This window comes from Cryptomeria japonica, chromosome 1, assembly GCF_030272615.1.
Source record: "Cryptomeria japonica chromosome 1, Sugi_1.0, whole genome shotgun sequence".
NCBI classification, from domain to species: domain Eukaryota; kingdom Viridiplantae; phylum Streptophyta; class Pinopsida; order Cupressales; family Cupressaceae; genus Cryptomeria; species Cryptomeria japonica.
Genome location: NC_081405.1, coordinates 452,023,192 through 452,045,698, shown reverse-complemented (window position 1 = coordinate 452,045,698; position 22,507 = coordinate 452,023,192). Strand labels below are relative to the sequence as shown.

Here is a 22,507-nt window from a genome sequence, read left to right as displayed (position 1 = left end):
TTAGAGTTTATCAAAATGCCGAACTTTTGCCAACTCACCCTCACTCTCACATTTTTGGGTTTATTGGAGATTTTGTGCAACTATATATCATTTGGAAAATTCGCGATTTTAGGCTGGCTAAACTCGGGCATTCTTCTTATGAAATGACTAAAACCTCTGAATTTAGTTACCCCTTGCATTTTTGACGTGATTGAAATTTGGCCAGAAAGGTGCGATTTTGGTTTATGATTCCCCTATGCCCATTCCAAACTTTGGGCTCACAGGTGTTTATGCGCGATTTTGTAGATCTTTACTTGCCCCTCTTTCATTTCTTGCAAACTGATTTAAATCGCCGATTTTGGTTCAATTTCTTGCAACACGGGACAAATGGCCAAATTTTGCCTTAAAACGCCCTTCTACTTCGGCGATTTAGTTAGAAGTGTGCGACTCTAGGGTATATTCGCCCTTTTTGCAAGTGAAGTCAGGATTAGAAGCAAAATAGTGCGATTTTCATTGTGCTTGGTCGATTCTACTTCTCTCTATCACTCAAGTAGACTGCAACTACGGGGGTCCCTTGTGAACCAAGGGTGGGGTGTGCATAACGCACAACACAAACCAACCAAGTATCATAAACCTACACATCAGAAAACTATATGGGGACTGTTTGACAAAATTCTCATCTATTAAACATTGGAAGGAAAAGTGCAAATTTTTGGTGTAGAGTTTGGCATGGGTCTTTACAAGGAAGGCTGGAACTCCTTAGTTGGCACAAAAACATCTATTGTTGTTACATTGGCACTGCCTACATCTGAAGTTTCTAAGGTTGAGACTCATTAGCTATAAAAATTATTTTGATGACATCTTAGAGGGAAAAATGAACTTTTGTTTAACCAGATAGGCATTTCCTTTGCTTTAGTGGAGCCTCCTAGGAGTTATCTGCACTCTTAGATGGCACAATATTCCCCCACCAGACCTTCACGATCGCTAACAATCCAATTTGTGTTTGATGTTAGGGCAGTCTACAACAATGTGGCCAATATCAAAACACTTGTGACATAAAAAACACAGCCCCTCATAATCTAGGGGTTGAGACTAGCTTCGCTTTGTAACTTTTAAAATAATGTCTACAGGAAAATCTTTTGTAATGTCTAAATCAACTAGGATTTGAGTGAAATCAGAAGTGTTTATATCTGATGTCAAGAAACAACCCAATGAATTGTCAATGGCTACAAGAAATGAAACAAACCTGAACTGAAGTAGGAGATTTGGGAGGCAAATCCATATGGGCATAACAGTGAATGATTTGATAGACAAATTAAGCGAGATGTCATGGTTTTAGCATGAATGCATGTTAGTCCTGTTGTGACCTAATCACACATCACCCCATCCCAGATAGGGACCCCCTAACTTTTAGGCCCTTTTGGTCGTTTGGTCTTGGTTTTTTGTGGGTTTTGGTGGCAGTCTCGTCAGTCTCTCCGCTTTGCAGGAGTTCGAGGGTCATTTTGATTTAATCTGCTTTTCGTTTGAGCAAGTTTGGTGAAGTCTAGGGCCTGTTTTGTCCTTTTTAGGGTTTTTGCCTTTTGTTCTAGATTTTAGGGGTTTCTGTTAGGGTTTTGAAGAAACTAAACATACGACTGGAATCAAGACCCTTCAAGGAACCTCCCTGTAAAATTTGAGCCAAAACGGAGCGACTTTCTATCTTTAGAAAGTTCCTATTTTTTAGAATTTTACAGTCTCTCGGAATGTCGTCATTTTGCCAAAAATCAAACTTACTATTTTTAGTAAGTTTCTATTTATAGTAAGTCATTCTTGTGTCCTGTCTAGGGATCTAACGCTGACACTTTAAAGGTTTCTATTTTTGGAAGGTTTGTTCTGACAGGACCATTCAGGCAAGGTGACAAAGGTCAGGCATTTGCGACTACTTCTAATTCCGGAAAGTCAGAAAGCAAACAAAGAGAGCTAGAAAATGGTTGAGTGCTGGAAGCCCATTCCTAAAATGGAAAGCTCGAGAAATTTGTCTAAGTTTGGAAAGTCATCCCAAATTCTTATATGGTGGCCTAATCCGAAAGGGGCTCAAAATCCATCCAAGTCTAGAAGAAGCATGAAAAGACAAAATTCCTCCTCTAAGGCAAAAATCTGCCCCAAGCCAAGGACAGGCGCCGAAATGGAGAGGTCATAGAGGATTCAACATTCAGTGAAATTCCTCCGCAAGCAATAATTTTGCCGTAGAAGGTACCATGATGCCTGGTGCAGGAGCACCCTTCCAAGCTCTCCCTCCTTGTTTTGTTGGTGTTATGCTTCTTTTGAAGCCTTTGTATATAAAACAATGAGCCATGTGCTCATAGGTCCTAGTTAGGGTCCTAAGTGAGGTCTTAAGGGTTATAAGTCAAGATTGAGGATTTCTTGAAAATTGAGGGTATGTGTGCTTTGGAGGTGTTTAGGGGTCCTTTATAGCATGGTGGTGTCCTTAGGTTGCCCCAATGTGGGTCTAGGAGTCATGAAAAGCAACATTGGGAAAGTTGCTCAAAAGTTGCAAAAGTTGCATGACAACTTTTAAAAGTTGTCAAGCAACTTTTCCACCGTGATGTCAAATTCCTTAGGTTGGTGTGGACAGCCCTAATTTTGGCACACAGACCGAGGTATGGGTAGTATAAGTATTTCCAAACCCTAATTTAATGGGTTGGATGTCAGAGATTGTACGGCCTGAGCAAAGTGTCCTGACTGTGACTGTATTTTGTTTACCAGTCAGTTTGAATGAAGCAACCGAACTGGTCAAAGGATTGATTTGGGTGTAAAACTGTGTGGATTGTCTTCTATGGTGTAAATGATTTCATTGTGAGCAATTAGATTAGGTTTTTATTTGCAGGTTGTGTGTTTGTAAATATTTTGAAAGCTGTCTTCTTACTGTCCAGTTTTGGACAGGATTGTGTAAATGGCTGCAAAGCTCCATTCCCCATTGTGGAACCACCATGAAACCATGGGGAATGAGAGTGCAGACCTTGTACCATACTGCAAAGCAAGCAGGGCCCTTGAAAATGCAGGAAGGCCATCAAGAGACCCAATCCTAGGCGAGACTGAATAGTGCCCGGCTAGGAAGGGTTAAGTTGCAGAGGTCTTGGAGAGCAAGGTTGATCAGAGAAGAGAGCACCCTTTGGAGGAGTTGGAGAGGGGTGAGTGAAGTACCATTGGTGTGAAGGAGAAGCTTCCACCAATCCAGACAAGGTGGCAAGAACAGCAAACCTGCACTGTGTCCCTGGCAGGTCCTAAAAACCCTTAAAATCTACCTAGGGCACTATATGGCCACTTGGAGGCCTAAAACCTAGAAAATCCTCGAGCCCTTGCCAAATGAATGGTAGTTCATTTTGGGAGTTTGGGTTGTTTGTGCATCGTTTGTGAGAGGGAGCCCTAAAGGACCAGGTAGGAGGCCTAACTGGTCAAAATCCTTGTAGCCCTATTTTGTAAGCAAAAACACAAAATAGTGAAATCGGTAAGGGGTTGGAGTCTTGAAACTTCTTGCGGGCACATGAATGGGTGGAAAGACCATGAATTAGACCTGAAATAACCTTGCTAAGACCTTGGAAGGTGTAGAACAAGCCTTGCCCTTATTAGCCATAGTAAGGGGTTTTGAGTCTCATGAATAGGTGAGACCATAGCAGAAGCATTGCAACTCATTGGTGGGTGGATTGGGCAAGGTCAAGGGACTCCTCAAGCAAAGGAAGTCCTAGAGACCCTAGGGTGTGTGGAGAACACCAGGTGATCCAAGGAAAGGATCCAAGAGCATAGACTAGGCTAGTCTATCCCAAACCCCATCCCATCAATGCCAAAACCACCCTACCATGGAATTCATGAAAAATGTTGAAATCCTTGCCTTAGGTGAGATTGCGCCCTAGGAGAAAGGAGGGCGCTAAAGGAAGGTGATCAAGGAAAGATGAAAAATGCATGAATCCCCCACCAGTGAGAAATTCCGCCCAAATCCTCAACAAGGCGCCAAAATGGAGGGGTCATGGAGGATTCACAATTTAAAGAATTCCTCCTCCACAGCTAAATTCAGCCCAAATCCTCCGCTGGGCACCAAAATGGAGGTCTCATGGAGGATTCACAATTTGATAAAATTCCTCCTGCAGTGCAAAATAGCGCCCAAGATGAATGAAAAGCGCCAAATTGAGGGGTGCTTGGAGGCACGGAAAATGATCAAATTCCAAGACATGGTGAATTCCATGCTTAAGCTTGAAAATTGAAAATTTGTCCAAGGCATGAAAGTCAAAGGGTCAAGGAGGAATCAAAAGTAAAAATCCCCTCGGGCAAATGTTTGAATTTTCTAATTTTAGACACCGAATCTTATCAGAATGTGGAAAATTTTATAGATTCGGAATCGTGGTGAGTTTCTCTATCCAATGAATCTAGCTCCTAAATTTTAGGGGGATACCTAAAAAATAGGGGATGTTGAAAAGGGCGTGAAAATTCCTTCAGAAGCAGAAGGCAACAAGTTAGAATGAAATCAAGCAAATCTTGAAAAATCCTTCAATTTCCCTTCGAAATTTGAAAGAGTGGAAGTTAATAAGTTGGCGAAGAGAATCTTCCAAGTATGACACATGGCTTAGTGCATTTAATGAAACTTCTAATTTCGAACTCACTCACAAGGGAAATTTCTTTGCATGGCGCAGTGATTGGGAAAGTATGACACATCATAAATTCAGTTTGATATAAGGGACATCAAACACTGATTCTTCATGAAAGAACATTCACCAATAACTTGAAATGAAAGTATGATAATAATGAAATGCCTAGACAGCAACCTAGATGTGTTGCAAGACAAATGTGTTGTCGGGTAATTACGTATGTGATAATTTGTGTGTTAAAGGTCGGCAGTTAACCGACGGTTGCCAGCAGTTGGCACCGGGTAACCGTGCTGACACCTATATAGTCGTCCTTGTTTCCAGTTTGAGGTACGATAGTACAGGCTTGATGTTATCTGATGTACTAGCACATGTTATCAATGAGAATGCAGTATTGAGCTCATCTATTTGTTTGCATCTATGTAGATTGTCATATTCTGGTTATCTGCAATGCACTAAACACACACTCACACGTAGGGAAAACATCTGCCATCATTGCCGGAATTAATCTGGAGCATGAGAATATACTACATGGCACGTGGATAATGGGACAACCATTACCCGAAGGGACGGGCAGTAACCCTAACGAAGAGCCTGAAGAACTGTTCGAGGGAGAACAAGCACTTACGAAAGATTTCTCCTGCATCCTCCAAGCGGCGATCGAAACACACATACAAAGAGAAGCCACCACCGAGGATGTTCCAGAGGATGTTGTCTGGAGTGTGCTTGGTGTAAGCCCGGCGGTAAATCGTTTGATGAGAAACTTGCCCAAACTTCTGGCTCGGGCATTTTTGGCTCTTCAAAACCGCAGGGAAGACACCTATCAGGAGAACCGACAACAGCAAATCCTACGGGAGTTTTACGAGCGCCAAGAAGAGGAGCACGATGAAACCGAGCGAGGGGTAAATAATCCCTGAACTGTGTACGGGCGAAGGAGAATAAACAAGAACACCCCCATTGTAATGGGTATGTCAGTGACATACATTGTATATGAGGGATGAATTAATAAAGTGTTCTTTTTAATATGATGTCTTGTTCTATTTCATAAGGAGAATTTAGAATTAATGCCCAATCTGCTAAATAAGGACAAAAACAAAAATGAATACGTAGGGGACTCTGAGCCGCCCAACGAGCATTAATTCTCGAGCAACAAGCAAAACGAAGAAGAAGATTCAAGAGGATTGATGAGGAAGGAAGCAACAGAAATGGCAGCAATGGCTCTGGTGAGGGCCAAGATGCGGTGCTAATCGAAACCACTAGGAAACGGTTGGGGGATTTGTCCCTCACGTTGGAGGAGATCGGTGACAGGAGCGCGATCGATCCGTACACACCCTTTAGGGGAAACAAGACGAGAAGGGAGAAGGGGACCGAAACCGAGAACAGAGAGGTCAGGGATATCGGTGCAGCCGAAGGTGTCAGAGGAACACAAGGGCACGGTACGAGAAGCAATCTATTTGTCTCGGCGGCATCCTATCCTAAAAGTTAGAGTCACGTAGTAGGAACCAACACACCAGTTTCTAGAGGACCAACCTCTGGAGGGTCGGGTTCAGGAGGCACAGGCATAGCGCAACCAAGAAATGTGATGGCAAACAAACAAAAATTGCCAAAGTTCGCGGGGGACGGAAAGGAAGACCTCGTACGGCATTGTTGTACATGTGAGACCATCTGGTCCGCCAATGGGGTGGTGGACCAGGCTAAGTGGGTGCTGCAATTTTCGGCCACACTAAGGGGAGTAGCCATTGATTGGTACTTCGACATAGATAAACAAAAGGTGACTACATGGGCTAACTTACAAAAAGAATTTCAAGCAGAGTTTCGGCTACTACGAGACGATAATGAAATTGTGGCCAAAATCTACAGTACAAAACAAGGCAAAAAGGAGATGGTCCGTACGTATGGAGGAGGCTGAAAGAGTTGTTGGGGAAGATGGATAGTCAACCAGCAGACGGGCTGAAGAAGAGATGGTTTGTGGAAGGATTGAGGCCTTCCCTTCGGAAAAAATGAAGATTGTACCGCCCACATCATACAGCGAGGCGTACAACAGGGCGATGGACCTGGACAATGAACATAAAACATCTAAAAAGAAGGACAAATCCTCGTCCGACAAAGATGACTCCTCGGAAGAAAGCAGCAGTGGCGGGGAATCCAGCAAGAAGGTCCAAGCGCTCCAAAAAGACATGGACCGAATGATGAAAGAGTTTAAAACAATGAAGGAGAGCACAAGCAAAACCAAGGAAGGCAATTTATGGTGTACTGAATGCAAAACTGACGGGCACACGAAAGGTTCTTGCCTGAAGAAGGCCTTATGTGACATTTGCCAAATAATGGGACATTCGAAGAAGGAATGCCCTTATAATATGAAGACGAGGAATCAACAAATCCTCTTTACACAAGAGCAGCCGTCAGCGTCCGCAGTAGCGGGCACGTCCCAGCCCACCAATAACAATGCATCATCTGGCGGGTACCAGAACAACCGACGGGGAGGAAAAAGCAATAACAATAATAACAATAACAACCGGAGCCGGATCCAGTACGACGCAAAAGGGCGACCAATGATCCAGTGTAGGGCCTGCAACCCGTGGGGGCACCCCGCTAGAGACTGCACAATGGAAGAAACCCCGCAAAAGTTGTGTAAGTGGTGTGGACCAGGAGATCATGACAATGGAAACTGCCCAAAATCCGGGTTCAACCTACTAAACATCGAGGGAACGGGGATGGAGGAGCCGTTGTTGGCTCTCACAAGGTCGAAGACAAAGAAAGCCACATACCCTGACCCACGTATGGAGAAACAACGAACACTGGAGGCGAAAGCCCAAGTGGAGAAGAGATGATGGCACAACAGAGGGACACCTACGAGGTGGCAAGTACCTCCCGCTCAGAGGCAAAGGAAAATATTCTAAAGTAAATGTTGCAGATAGAAGTACCCGTAAAAGTGAAGGACCTTCTGGAAACAATGCCTCAACTACGTACGGCACTCTTGCGTTCAGTACAAATAACTGCGCAGAGTCGAATAACCCAGGGTACGGATGTCTCTGGCGGGTCGGCAACAAACCCCTTGATCCTGACATTGAACAACGGTTGGCATCCAGCAGTCGTGGAAATGGGCATACTCGGGACCATCCTAACGGACACCATTGTAGATGGCAGGTCTGGGGTAAATGTCCTTCCTAAAGAAACCTAGAAGAAGCTTGGCAAACTACCACTATGGCCACCAACTTTTAACTTGCTTGGCGCGGACCAACATGGGATAAAACCCCTGGGAATGCTTATGGCACAACAAGTGATGATCGGAACACAACCATTTGTCCTGGATTTTGTGGTGATCCCACTTAAGAAGAAGGGCTACAACACCATCTTAGGGAGAGGGTGGCTGGTCAAAGCAAAGGTAAATCACAATTGGAAGAAGAACACCCTCTCCATGGAGAAAGATGGACGAAAGTAAGTCATTGACCTCATGCACTAGGCCGTCACCGAGGAGCTCGCATCGGACTCTGATTCAGAAGACTTAAACAGATGGGAATGGGATTCCTATGAAGGTAGAGACAACATGGAACCAAATAACGAAGGAGTGTTTGAACTGGATGATTGCTCAGAGGACGACATATACTCATTGAATGGACTCTTCCATTGGCAGATGGAGGATTATGAGTTGCTCCAATGTAACATGCTCCAGATAGAGGAGCTAGAGGAGGATAGGTTCCCACCAGCATACGGAGAGTACACCGAAGCGGACGCACCCTTAAATGAAGCACCGACACACAAGTTTGACATGGCGAAACCCGTTCGATACGAGGAGCCTTTCGTAAAAGCCACGAACCTCGGTGAAGAAGCTGCACCTAAGAATATTCTGGTAGGTGATGATTGGAACCCTATATTAAAAGCTGCCACATTTAAAATTTTCATGGAATATAAGGACGTGTTTGCATGGACCTATAAAGACTTGAAGGTCGTACCACCAGAACAATGTGTACACCGGATTCCTTTGGTACCGGGAGTCGTACCTGTACAGAAAAGGCCATACAGGATGAACAAGAATTATGCGGCAAGGGTAAATGACGAGATTGAGCGTATGCTCGAAGCGGGGATCATTTTTAAGGTGCAAACCAACGAATGGGTATCCCCGATAGTGATATCCCTGAAGAAAGAGGCCAACCAGATCAGAATCTGTGTGGACTTCAGGTGCCTCAATGCAGTCACTATCAAGGACCCATTCCCTATACCATTCACCGACACCTTTCTGGAGGAAGTCACCGGGCACGAAATATACTCATTTATGGACGGACTTTCTGGTTCTAACCAAATATCCATCCCAGAGGAGAATAAGTTGAAGACAAATTTCGTCGTGGAAGATGGCGTCTATGCATATAACAGAATGCCCTTCAGCCTATGTAATGTGCCAGCAACCTTTCAAAGAATAATCCTCCACATCTTTGACAAAATGTTGGTGGGCAACTTCAAGGCTTTCTTAGACGATTGGTCAATTTACAGCACACAGGATGCACATTTAGCGGCTCTCTGGGAATGCATGGAAAGATGCAGGAGGGCGCGACTAGCACTAAATCCCAAAAAGTGCAGATTCATGGTCCCCCAAGGGAAGTTACTGGGACACATCGTATGCAAGGCTGGACTGAAAACCGACCCGAACAAGGTTCGGGTGATCGTGGAAATGGATGCACCACCGGACGTCACTGGAGTGAAGTCCTTTCTCGGACACATCGAGTACTATAGGAGATTCATCAAGAACTTCGCTCGAGTGTCGTACCCACTGGACAAACTGATACGGAGAAGAAAACCGTACGCATGGGGAACAGCGCAGGAAGAAGCATTTCAAGAACTAAAGACGCGGCTGGTGGGTGCGCTAATTCTTACGTACTCGAACTGGGACAAGGAGTTCCATGTCCACGTGGACGCATCCAACTTTGCAATCGAAGCCACACTGGCACAAGTTGGGGAGCACGAATTGGACCACCCGGTTTACTTTGCAAGTCGGTTGTTGTCAAAGGCCAAAAAGAACTACAGCACCACGGAAAGAGAAGCCCTGGGGATGGTGTATTCCATCCAGAAATTCTGGCACTATCTTTTGGCAACGCCATTTACAAATTATGTGGACCACCAGGCGTTGATGTACTTGGTCAACAAGTCGATCATCCAAGGACGGATCAGCCAGTGGTTACTCCTCCTGCAAGAGTTTACATTCAATATCATTGTCCGACCCAGGAAAAGCCATGTGATCGCTGATCAATTGTCAAGGATCAGGTCTGGCAAGCCGAGCGAGGGAATCAACGAAGACTTTCCGAATGCTCATCTATTTCGAATTGTTGTCTTGCCAACTTGGTACACCAGCGTGGGGGAGTACCTTTCAACGTCACAGTTTCCAAAGGAGATGCCGCCAGGAGAAAGAAGGAAGTTGGTTCTCCGCAGCAGGACGTTTCAATTAATCAATGGCCTCTTGTATAAAATGGGACCTGACCAAGTCCTACGATGTTGTGTTGTAGAAGAAGAGGTTCAGGGCGTCTTGAGGGAAGCAGACGAAGGGCCGGCAGGTGGACATATGGCGCCGGATACAATTGTCAGGAAAGTGTTGTTGGCAGGACTTTGGTGGCCGACACTCTATAACGATGCCCAAGAATGGGTGATTAGTTGTGATACGTGCCAACGGGCCGGAAGGCCACTTAAGAGGGATTTCATGCCGCTCAACCCATCGCACGCACAAGAGCTATTCGAATGATGGGGGCTAGATTTCATCGGACCCCTGAAGCCAAGTAGAGGACGCCGATGCAGGTACATCGTGGCGGCGACGGAGTACTAAACAAAGTGGGTCGAGGCACGGGCTCTCCCAAACGACTCAGCAATCAGCATGGCAAAGTTTATCTATGAACAGATCATCACCCGTTATGGAATTCCTATACAGCTGACGAACGATCGGGGGGGCCACTTCGTAAACCACATCATCCGGCTGCTAACCACAGAGTTTAAAATTTTCCACTCCTTGTCAAGCCCCTATTACCCTCGAGTGAACGAGCAAGCCGAGGCAACCAATAAAATAATAGTGTCTGTCATTTATAAGTCGTGCGGGGTCGAAAAAGATGATTGGGAGGAACGACTACCATCGGTACTCTGGGCCTACTGAACAACGTATAAAGTGACCACCGGCGAGACCCCTTTTCAGTTGATGTACAGACAAGAGGCCGTGGTGCCGGTGGAGTTCATGGTGCCGAGTCTTCGGATTGCCATCGAGAATCGGCTGGGTGACATGGAAAGCCTAAGGGAGAGGCTGTACGCTTTCAACAAGTTGGATGAACGGCGAATGATGGCACAATGGGCCACAAAGGCGGCCCAGCAAAGACGAAAGGTTTGGCACGACAAGCATCTTAGGCAAATGAGATTTACTCTGGGGCAATTAGTGTTGAAATTCAATGGGCGGAACGAAATCAAACCCGGTAAATTTAAAGTACGATGGCTAGGTCCCTTCAAGGTGCGCGAGGTCAGGGCAAACGGAGCAATTAAATTAAGTCAAATAGTTGTCATACAACCTCATAATTTAATCGTATAAGATGCAGCCATAAACTCCTTCAACCTTTATTCATCTGATAGCTTGAAATGTCATTACAAAGATCAAACACATGGACTGATAACAATTACTAATTCTCAAACTTCTGAGGACAAGTAACAGTCATAAACTCATGCATTCAAACTAAGAATTACAAATAAATTTGATTGGCAATTGAACTTGGGATAAAGCGCCTAGAAGAAGCGAGAAAAATCATGGTCAAAGAAGACTCCAAGGTGCTAATTCGACTTCTTTCTCAAGTCGCCCTTGCAGCTGATAATGGAGGGTCTGGTGATAAACAATATCTCTGTTGCTAGCCTCCAAATGTTGTCAAAGACAAATCACCTTAACCCTAGAGTGAAGCGCTATCCATCAAGATGAAGTTCGATGCTCAAACAATGTGTGATATGCAAAATCTTGGGTCTAGACTAGTCTGATACAAATTTCTGCAGACTTGAAAATGGATGCCCAACACTGATTTCAACCCCTTCGATCTTCTTCACAAAGAATCGCCTAAAGCTTCCAAAGATGTCTACCCTTTCAAAATGCCCCTTCAATGCTCAAATGTGGAATTATGAACAAAATCGGTAAAATGGAGTTGTGAGCTCAATTTTGTTGCAGACCAGGTATAGGAACAGCGAACTTAATAATTTCCAAATGCTTCTTCAAGAGATCGATTTGTCCTTCCCTTTTAAAATCAATATACAATGAATACTAGTTTTTGCCAAACTGAAGATTCAACAATTTATCCACCACAAAGCTGAAGTCTTCCACAAAAAATCGTACTTCATGAAAATCTGATATCAACTCAATATGCTCAATGTGAAGGACTAAGTGTCCCTCACTCTCAAGGCAACCCTTCGAAGGATCTCTCACCCCCTCAGTTATGCAGATCAAAGGGAGGTTTCGTTCCCTAAGACCAAATCTGCAGACAGGCCTTGGCTCCACAACCACAATACAAGAGAGATAACAAACAACTGATGATCATCCATGAATTACCCTCTTCTATTTATTCTTTTCATAACCCATCATAAGATTCCTTCTAGAAGATTCGGGTAGGTACACTTTATTATTTCTTAAGTGACTTTTTAATTATTTTTATTTTATACTTAAGTCACTTTATTAATTTAATAAAATATAAAGTCATCTCACGTATGTTTTTAAATAAATATAATGAGACAACTTATATAATATTAAATTAAATTATTCCCCCTTATTTCTCCAAAAATCTAACACAAACAATTCCAGGCCAAAGTTGGGGACATTACAATTATGATGGTCTCAACTGTAATATACCATTTCAGTATTCATACCATTCCAGTATTAGGGCCAGCATATAATTAACCTAAACGGTAGTTCATAGGGTAATAGCACCTGACATTATTCTAGACCAACCATTTTAGAAATGTTCTTATTATTAAAGTATCATTACTTTATTGCAGCATTATTTGGTAGCATCATAAGTATTATTTATTAGCATTACTAGAACATTAAATGCTCTAAGAGATATGATAGAAATTATGTTTAATAAGTTCATCTGGTAAGGAAGGGTATGAGATGTAATGAAGGGGTGACAAGGGGCTTGTAAGTAGGCCATTCTAGGATGACCAAAGTGGCATCTAGAACTTGGATGGCCCTTACACAGAGGAGTCAAGGAACCCGGTTACATTCTCTACTACCTACAGGACATGATAACATGAGAGAAGCGGACCTGATAGGAAAGCGAGTGCGAGCCACCAAGTGAAGCACGAAGGTTGTAGAAGGCAGCCTCTCTTGGGCTTGGTGTAGAAATGGCTCCAAGCAAACCTTCATGTCTCTTTCTCTCCAACTCTTATGTTTTATTTTAGTGTTTGATCTAACCCTAACAATAAGATGAATATGTTTTTGTATTTGTTCTTATGCTTTATATGCAGGATCTACATACAAGAGTTCATTTTGTTTACAAAGTTGTTGATTGGTAAGTTCAAACCCTAACCCTAATTTGTGTAATTTATGTTTTTGGGTAAAAGTTAGTGCAATTTGGGAAGGAGACATTGCAAACAATGGATATACAAACTATTTGATGAAAAGCCTATACACCAAAACTAGTAAAATTTGCAATATTTTGGTTTAAAAATTTGGTCCAGCACATTACACTAGGCAAACAACAATATTTACTTTACCAACAATTTCATTTACAGTAGTTTGTACAGCTATACATAAGGGTACCAACCCCTTGAAATAGGTGCCAAACATCCAATAATGGAATTGAAATCATACAGCGAGAACTGGGACATACACGAATAGAAGACCTTCTTCAATGGAAGCAAATTGATGACAGTAATTGGTCTATCAGCCAAACCCTGAAAATCGGCAATTATTCAAAGGTACAGCAATTTGAAAACATGTATGACAGCAAATCTAAGGTCCGAAAGGTCTGACAATAGCAGCAATTAATCTAAAACCCTAGGCGCAACACCTGTTAGGTCTAGAAACATTGATTGATGGCTGGAAACCTCAACAAAACAACAAATCCAAATAGGTCAACAACAACATCCAACCTCCCACAAAATGACGACTGGTCAACATGAATAACAGCTGATCCACTAACTGAAATATCCCACAAACAGCAATAATAATCTGAAACTCCTTCAATATTAACAAATCTAACCTTTTCAACAATAGCGCCACATAGCAATTGAAAATGACTTCAAATCCTCAATCAAACTTCAAAAATTCAAACAATTGTGATTTCCAAATGAAATCACCTTCAATGAATAAAGACGGTTTTTGTCCTAGAATCCAAATATAAAAACCAAGAGGGTTTCCACCCTCAAGATCTCCAACACCAAAGGTTTTCATCCTTCAATGCTTAAAAACTCCAATTTGGAAGGAAACATGAAAAATGAAACAAAATGGATGCTTTGATGTTTGCCTTAACCTCTCCTTTATAGACGCTCACTTTGGGACCTTTATTTTATTTTATTTTATTTTATTTACATTTTTCCTCCAAGTATTTAAAAACACTTTTATATTTTTGTTGCCCCTTCTGAAAATAATAATATTTTTGTTGCCCCTTCTGAAAATAAAGTGATTGGACCAACTTAAACTATTATATTTTTTTTTTTTTACTCCCTTAGACTATGGGAAATAAAATAGACTAAGGGCCTTCAATTGGTTCTTTTTATTTTTGAGAATGGAACATGACAAATCATTTCTTGGACCTTCGTAGAATGGTCACCATTCATCCTATATGTTTTTTCCGATAATACTTTTGCTCTGGTTACAATTGGGATTATATCAATCCAAAGCTTCATCAATACCCACTTCAAGTCTTTGTGCATACATACAAGGACACATTTTTTAAGTCCATAATTACAATTTGTCGTTGCATTAAGTACTACGTCTCATTTGTCACTTAATATGATCATACATGGCTTGTCATCAAACCCCAAGTTCACTCCCAAAATAGTTGGTTCCCTCTACTTCATATTGTCTATATTCATAAATTATGTGTATTTTGAGTTGTGTGTCATGTGGAAGATTTTGAAACATTTGGCATTGCTGACTTCTAATTGTTTCGAACCACGCTCTAAGTTTATCTCCACAAACTCTGTATTTGCAGTAAGGTTGAAAGACCTTGTAATCTTCCATCTTCCAAACAAAGAAATCAAGTTAATTTGTGTCATCTTTGGAGCATTGTTGCAACTCGAACTCACCTTCATTGTTTGGCTTCATTGCACCCATGTCTAGTCTTTTCTTCTTTTGAATCTAATTGTAAAGAGTCAATGCCACTAGATGTTCACTCATTGACTCCCTTTTGGGGTTAATTGTGTACCTTCTTTCCCTTTCCTCTATGGAGAGAAAATTATTCCATTTATGATGTACGTTTCAACCTATCAACCATTTGCAACCCAGCAATGTTTTATAGATATTCCATAGGGGGAAGTCCACCAAGTTTAATACAATTGGATTGGATCCAACGAACACTTTCTAGGCCATTACTACACGTATCATTTTGATATTGTATCATCTTGCTCTAACAAGTTGGATGGTCAATGGCCAAATGGTTGGATTCGAAGACTTCCTCATGTCTCCTTAGGGGAAACATTCACAATTGAGCCCCTATCTAGAATGGTATTGGTAAGTGTCATCCTAAGAAATAAATGTGCACGACAACAAGCTTTTGTGCAAGTCTCATTATTAAGATCAAGTCATTATCAGTCACCTTCTAGGGGGTTTTACCTATGTAAATAATTCCTATACATTATTATTCTTTGACTTGTACAACCATTATTTCATAAAATTACCACTACTTGATAAATATTACCAAACATCTTTTGAGTAGTTGGCTCTTTGTCCTTTTTTGTGGTTAGAGCACCATTATCCTTTTTTGTACTCCTTGATGTCCTCGTTCAATTATCTCATCACTCTAAACATATATTTTCTAGGAGCCTCTACTAATGCCATCTCATCAAATTTGTCACTCCACATTGTAAACTACATGGAGATCTTGCTCTCACTTTTAATTTCAATTGATCAATTTCATGCTTCCTCGTATGAAGGTGGGACCACCTTCATCCTCCCTGAAAGCAAGGGTGTCAAGACCGAATGAACCACCTTTTCTTTATTTTATCAATTGATTATATCTCTAATTTTCACAAAAATTCTGTCTTTTGTTGTATTATTAGACATACTTATGCTTTCCTTTTAATATCTTCTAGTTCCCAATAGGTTTCTTTTGGTTGTTTATCTAACTGGTCCATTCACTTCCAATTATAACTCCATCTTAGTGTTTTTTCAATGATTATTGTTGGTCATATGTTCTACCCATCTTGACCTTGCATAGATGGTGTCCTAAGAAATGCTACTCCAACAAAAAGAACATTATAAAAAAGTACTATAGATGAACAAGCATACAAGAGATTGCACACGAAAACGAAATTAATAAATGCGACTTTTTGATATGAGAGTTTACAAATAGTCATGGTATAAGGAGAATATGACAATGTAAGTTATCTCTTCCCAAATAGTGTACAAATAGCCATGATAGAGGGAGAGTATGACAATATAAGAGGTCCCTTCTTTGACCTTCATCATACTACCTTTGGATTGATCAACCAAAAATGTGTGTCAGTTAGAACTTAGACCACTACTATATGTGTACTAACTTTATTAACCAAAATGTAGTCAAGTACTCTATTATGTTGACACATGATAAGACAAAAAGATTGTTGACTAAATTGCAAAACATTGAAAATAACAAATGATTACGATAATTTTGACTAGACTACTTTTAGTCGAAAGCAAATAGAATTTGTGGATGCCTACAAATTCTATAATATTTGTTGTACCACTTCATAGAGAAAATAATAAGCATGGAATGCATATTCTAGCATTTAAAATAAACACAATCATTGTCTTTTTGTGTATGAAGAAATGGAAACAAATTCTAGTGACCATTTATTTCTTACTCTCATTCTATACTTATTGTATACATAATAGGTATACTACAAGATCCTAAAACATAGAAGCAATATCTTAAATGCCATTTAATTATTTCTATAATAGGTAAAATGGACCGACCTAATCTAAAGTGCATTAAAGAATTCTATCATTCACTAAACTTACTCACAGATAGCCCAAGTAATCCTCTAAAGTCAAAACATCATGCTTCATTATGGAAAGAAATCACAAAATCCATATATTCTTTTTTGAGACCAAGTGAAGAAAGAAGAATTTACCCAAAAGGTAGATATGTAATCTAGCTTTTTGTTTATCTTTTTGGTATTTTTGTGATTTAATATAAAATTTTGAACTTATCAAACATTAAAAAAGGAAGATTTCTTTGAAGAAAGAATAAACCATTACGGATAGGAAATTTTCTACTCCAGTTACATTGTTGATAGTTGGAAACATCTTTAGCCAAAACCTCTGAACAGAAAGATTGAAAAGTCATCAAAAGACAAATGCTATATAAGTTATGTCGAAATAGTGAGCATGAAAACTTACATGAGTTCAGTAGCAATTATATACTATAATACGCAACTGAAACCACCAATTATGTCAGTCTATCATAATACAAACTCAAGATCTTGGTGATGGTTGTGCCACTTATGTGATAACTTAACTTATATGAAATTTGAAGCAAACATCTCACTTAATAGTAAGGACAAACAACCAACAAAACTGACACTGAACTTCAAGTTTATACACTATTTTAAACATATTGAGGTAGGCCTAACCCATTCTCAGGACGTTGCCAAGGAGGGCCAAGAACAGGCCCTGCTGATGCTCGAATAATTATCTCTGAACTATTTCTTCCCTTCAATTGTGTGGTTTGACCAGGTTCTATATAGGTTACCTGCATTGTACAATATAACATGTTTCACAACCAACATTCATATTGAACTTTAAAATCGATAAATCAAAATCATAACCAAAAGACACTATAAAAGCAGAACTGTGAATTCATTTGTCACTATAAGCCTTTTAAGGAATAAAAACAAATGAAGACATCACAGTGTACCATTGAGGCTAGTTTTGGAAACAGTGATCCTAAAGCCTTATTAATGATCACTTCACCAAAAACTCTTTCCTTAAAATTGTATCAAACCCATGGTATGGAAATCATAACGTTGAAACCAAATGCCTGTATAAAGATAAAATAAAGGATACACTCTTATGAAATACAAGAATATAACTGTAGGAGACGCAGGATGATTAGAGACAAAGAGATGCTTGCCATTTTCAGAAATTCGGCAAAGGTCAAATCTTGTCACTGTCACTGACTCTTCTTACCATTCTGAACTCTGGTGTTAAGATTCCTTGCAAAAATCATCATTAACACCTACTGCTCTGGGCTTATATTTTGGTAAATACTTAGGCACAAACTCTGTTATCTCACCAAGTTCTTTGTCACAAAAGACTTGTTGACTACCCATTGTGCCAGAATCGGATGCTTCCAGGAATTACAATCTCTCTCATAGTTTCTGCATTAATGTCTAGTTTCCACATTAAAGAGTGCAACGAATTACTTTTTACTATTGATGATAATGTGACACACTTGTCAGAGTTATCTCAGCTCCTTGTGAATATCTGATTGTACAGAGAATTCAGTTCAGTTGAGCATTTCCAGCTGCATGTGTAAGACTACAGTGCATATCATGCCCGATTCTCAAGAAATCTGCATCATATTTGACCTTGTCCAGCTAAAAGAAGGATGCTCTTGTAAATCTATTTGATCCTGATCAGTGTTTCCCAAGTTTCTAATGTTGGTAATCATATGTAGATAAATTATTGTTCCTACTTGAAATGAAATTCAAATGATAGTGCTTGAGAGTTTTTATAGTGAGACTAATGTGAAATGATTGTTAAATATGAACTGTAAAACAGAATGCAAATGACACTCTTAACACAGAGAGTTTACATTATAGACCTTGGGGTGGGAGAAACCAGGTTGAAAGTGTCTACTGATTACTACCCTTCTTTCAATTTGATCAAATACGAAGAGCATAATTGGAGTGTTCTTATATTGTGTGAGGAGAAAATAAGTAATCATCTTTTGTAAAACAATTTTTTTATTTACCTTCAATGTATTGTGTAAATTGTATATTTCCATTTAAGGATAAACGTATATGTCAGCTTAAAGTTACGACATTAGGAGGATAGAAAGGCAAAACAAAAATGAATCAAGATAACTTACATTGGCTATGAAAAATATATGATTCTGCATAGGCATAGGAAAAAATAGATAAGAGCTCAAAAGCCACTTAGTATAAAGTATTCTGCAAACTTTTGTCAACATTTTGTCACATCACTTCAAATTATGAATCAATGAAGCTCTGAATCTCATTCATACCATCTATGTGATTGAGAGTTTATATCATTTTTATTTCAGGTTATGTTTTCTTTAGTATAATTTCTATTTACAGCATTGTAGTGGATGAGAGATTACTGTTTTATGGACTTCATTTACTTGCACTTGATTCTGTTGAAATTAATATCTGTAAAGATCTAAAAGTTATCCTAGATTGCAATATTAGTATGCCCTTGAACAGTCTACAAATAAATAAGCTAAAAATGGATCCCTTACTGGTTAAAATTCCAACCTGCATCTAATATATGTTAAGATGGCTGGCCAGCTAAACAGAAGTTGACAAATAGATATGAAGGTTGACAGAATTTGCAGAATACAAAGTGACAGATAGGAGTTGCATCAGAAACGTTTTGTATAACCACATGTGCAGAGACATCTATGAAATATTTTGGTTTTCTTGAAAACTTGTAGAATAGCTTGCACCATTGGAGCACTGTTGTTTTAAGCCTCATAAAGATGAACCAGTGAATTGGACTAAGAAGAAGATCAAGACTATGCAAAAATTAGAAAAGGATTAGATGAGAGTTGTCAATTATCAGGCTGCAACCAGAATTCCCATTGTTGATATAAATGATAGCAATTGAGAAGGTTGGTGTGCAAATTGCCCACAAAATGGAGTAGTTAGCTCAAGCAGGTGGGGCATATAGAACCATGAAGATGGGCATTCCAGAGTAGGATGACTAGAGATGATTGGAGAAGGGAGCTCTCAAATGTCACAAATTCTGAGAATGCATGAATACAAAGGACCTACAAAAACTATCTTATCCTTGATTTTAGCTCGCTCCAATTTTGGAATAACCCTTACGAAATTTGTCCATTTCATTCCCCACACCCTCTAAGCACACATGTCGAAGTGCTTGTCAAACCCTCTCATGCATAGTCAGGTTCCTCGAGAAATTGTCTCATTTGGGTCCCCTTAATTTGCCTTTTGAAAAATTTGCTTGTTAGTTTTTCAAGAGTTACTTTTTCTGATTTCATGTAAATCGGGTTTTAAACCCAAAATAAATCTTATGCATTATCACATGCAAATCAGGTTTTAAACCCTGATTTACATCTTGCACCATCGTTGTCGCTTGCACATCAAGTTTTAAAACCCAAACGCACCTTTTGCATCACATGCACATCAGGTTTTAAAACCCGATATGCAACCTTCACTGCAACTTACATGTCAAACAGGTTTCAAACCCCGAATAACATGTTTATGCATTGTCACTTGCATTTCGAGTTTTAAAACCCAAAATGCACATCTTTGCCCACTAACATGCATTTCAAGTTTTGAAACCCAAAATGCACATTTATCCAACCCAAGTGTAAATCAAGTCTTGAAACCCGATTTGCATGTATTGCCAACGTTTTGTGCAAATCGGGTTTTGAAACCCAATTTGCATGTTTTGATCCATTCTTGTTGCAAATCAGGTTTTAAACCTTGATTTGCAATTTTTGATCTACTATGTCAGAATTTTTCTAGCTCTAGGGATTCTTCAATTCAATATTACAACTCCATTCCAGATGTCAAATTCCACACACTGGGACCAAATGACTTAGAAGCACAGGCTACCTTGCAACAATAAAAGGACTACTTGACAAAGGATGTTGATGTTGAAGGTGTGTCTCTGAACTCTTACTTTATTTTCATGTTGTCAATTATGCATTATGTAATTTGTTTATCACATTTTATATGTAAATTGTAAAATTGTAATTACATGTAACAACAACACAAGTCAAAGTCAAATAGAACTCTGTTGTTGAATAAGTCATAGTTAGTCGCAACTTTCCCTCTTTTTTCTCATAAGCTCTCCTCTATAAATATGAGGGGCTTCTTTGTAAATATGATCTTTATGCATAGCAACAAAATTCTGTCAGTTTGTGTAGCGATTTAAGACTTTGATTTTATTTTGCAAATCGATTTCAAGTGAATAGAAAGGAGCAATTGTGCATTCAATCTTTCAGTTGGAGCATTTTCTTATGAGATTACAGTGTTCTTATGTCATTGTGATCAAATAACCTTGAATTAGCTTGAGGTATTATCATGTCCCCACTTCTCTAGTTGCTATATTGATGTACGGATTTGCCTGATATCCATCCCCACAGGCAAGTTTACAATGTAAGGGGATGAGAGGTTAGCCAAAGGGGTCATCTATCTAGACATAAATTGCTTTGGTCAACTTTTAATAATATAACTTTATAATTTTATGTTGTAAAGTTACTTTTTTCTAAAAATAGAAAAAGGTTAATAAAAGTAACTTATAAGTTACTATTTAATTTAATTTTATAAGTAACTTTGTTTTAAAAGTTACATGATCCACATCCCTAGGCAAGAATAACTTAAAAGGTGGTTAAGAAATTCATGATGAAATGACCCTTAAGGCTGGGCGTACAATTGGAAAGAGAATAGAAGATTCCTTGGCATCTTGGAGATGCCTCTTTAGGGTTTGATGCTTTTATGCAAGGAGGAATTCATTTTGGAGATTATTCAATTTTTCATTCTTTCGTGATATTTTCTTGGTTTGCACGGGTTGCAGCAGGATACACTGGTTTGGGAGCCTGAGAGGGCGAAAATCCTCCATTTGCTGAAGGTGTGGACGAAATCCCTCACCCCCAGCATTCCCACGGCAGCATACAAGGTTCAGATTTGACCATTAAGGGTCAAGATCAACAAAATCACTCCTCCATTAGCATTGGCTGGCCTGTGACAGCAGATCTGGGCAGTTTGCAGGTTGCTTTCAACAATCTTGGTGACATTTAATACAGGTCGTACTACTATAGCAGGGTCGTACCACTCTTCTTGCTTGTAGAGGTCAATTAAATAAACTAAGGGGTTTGGGCTCCTCTATTGGTGTGTGAATTCATTGTTGGGGTATTAATAAGTGATCACAGTTGGTTTGGTGTGAAGAAAATATCAGATTTGGGCAGCAGCAGCAATTCATTGAGGAAAAGGGACATAATTTGGGAATCTTGCCTGGCAAGAATTTGCAATTCCAACTGGGTCTGAATAATTCTTCAGTATTAGTTTTTGGTAATTATGCTAGAGTTAAATAAAGTCATTTGCAACCCTTAATAGCAGCTGGAGGTGCTTAGAGAAGCCATTGCTTCAGTTGAGGCTCAAATCCTACCTTCAAACCCCAGCGTTGGACTCTTGGTAGGCCTTGAACGACTTATTTCTATCAAGAATCCTCTTTATTATTTATTTGTACTTGCTGCAATTAATAATCAGAAGTCTGGAAACTTTTATCAATTCTATATTTATTGTATTCCATTTATTATTTTTCATGTATTGTCAAAAATCCAAAAAACTACAAAAAAATTGAAAATACAATAAACTTCCAAAAACACTTTTCGCTGGTCAAAGAATTTGAATTTGTAAACAATCAACATTTTGGATAAGAATTCTAGTCAGGGATCTTTCAGTGATATCAGAGCTATGATCCTGCCAGCCTGGGGGTCATCAGAGTAATTCTATGCAGCGGGGCAAATTTGGTACCTACAGATATTACACATGCAAGA

At 39.8% G+C, this 22,507-nt stretch overlaps 1 protein-coding gene across 6 annotated transcripts in view; it reads right to left on the bottom strand.

Moving 5' to 3' along the window:
- The window catches only part of LOC131064629 (uncharacterized), a 171,245-nt gene that overhangs the window by 88,081 nt on the left and 60,657 nt on the right, over positions 1 to 22,507 (bottom strand). For all 6 annotated transcript variants that reach the window (XM_057998825.2, XM_057998834.2, XM_057998853.2 and 3 more), the window contains one exon: positions 17,370 to 17,488. In XM_057998825.2, the coding sequence (XP_057854808.1) occupies positions 17,370 to 17,488 (119 nt within the window). The remainder of the gene's footprint in view (positions 1 to 17,369; positions 17,489 to 22,507) is intronic.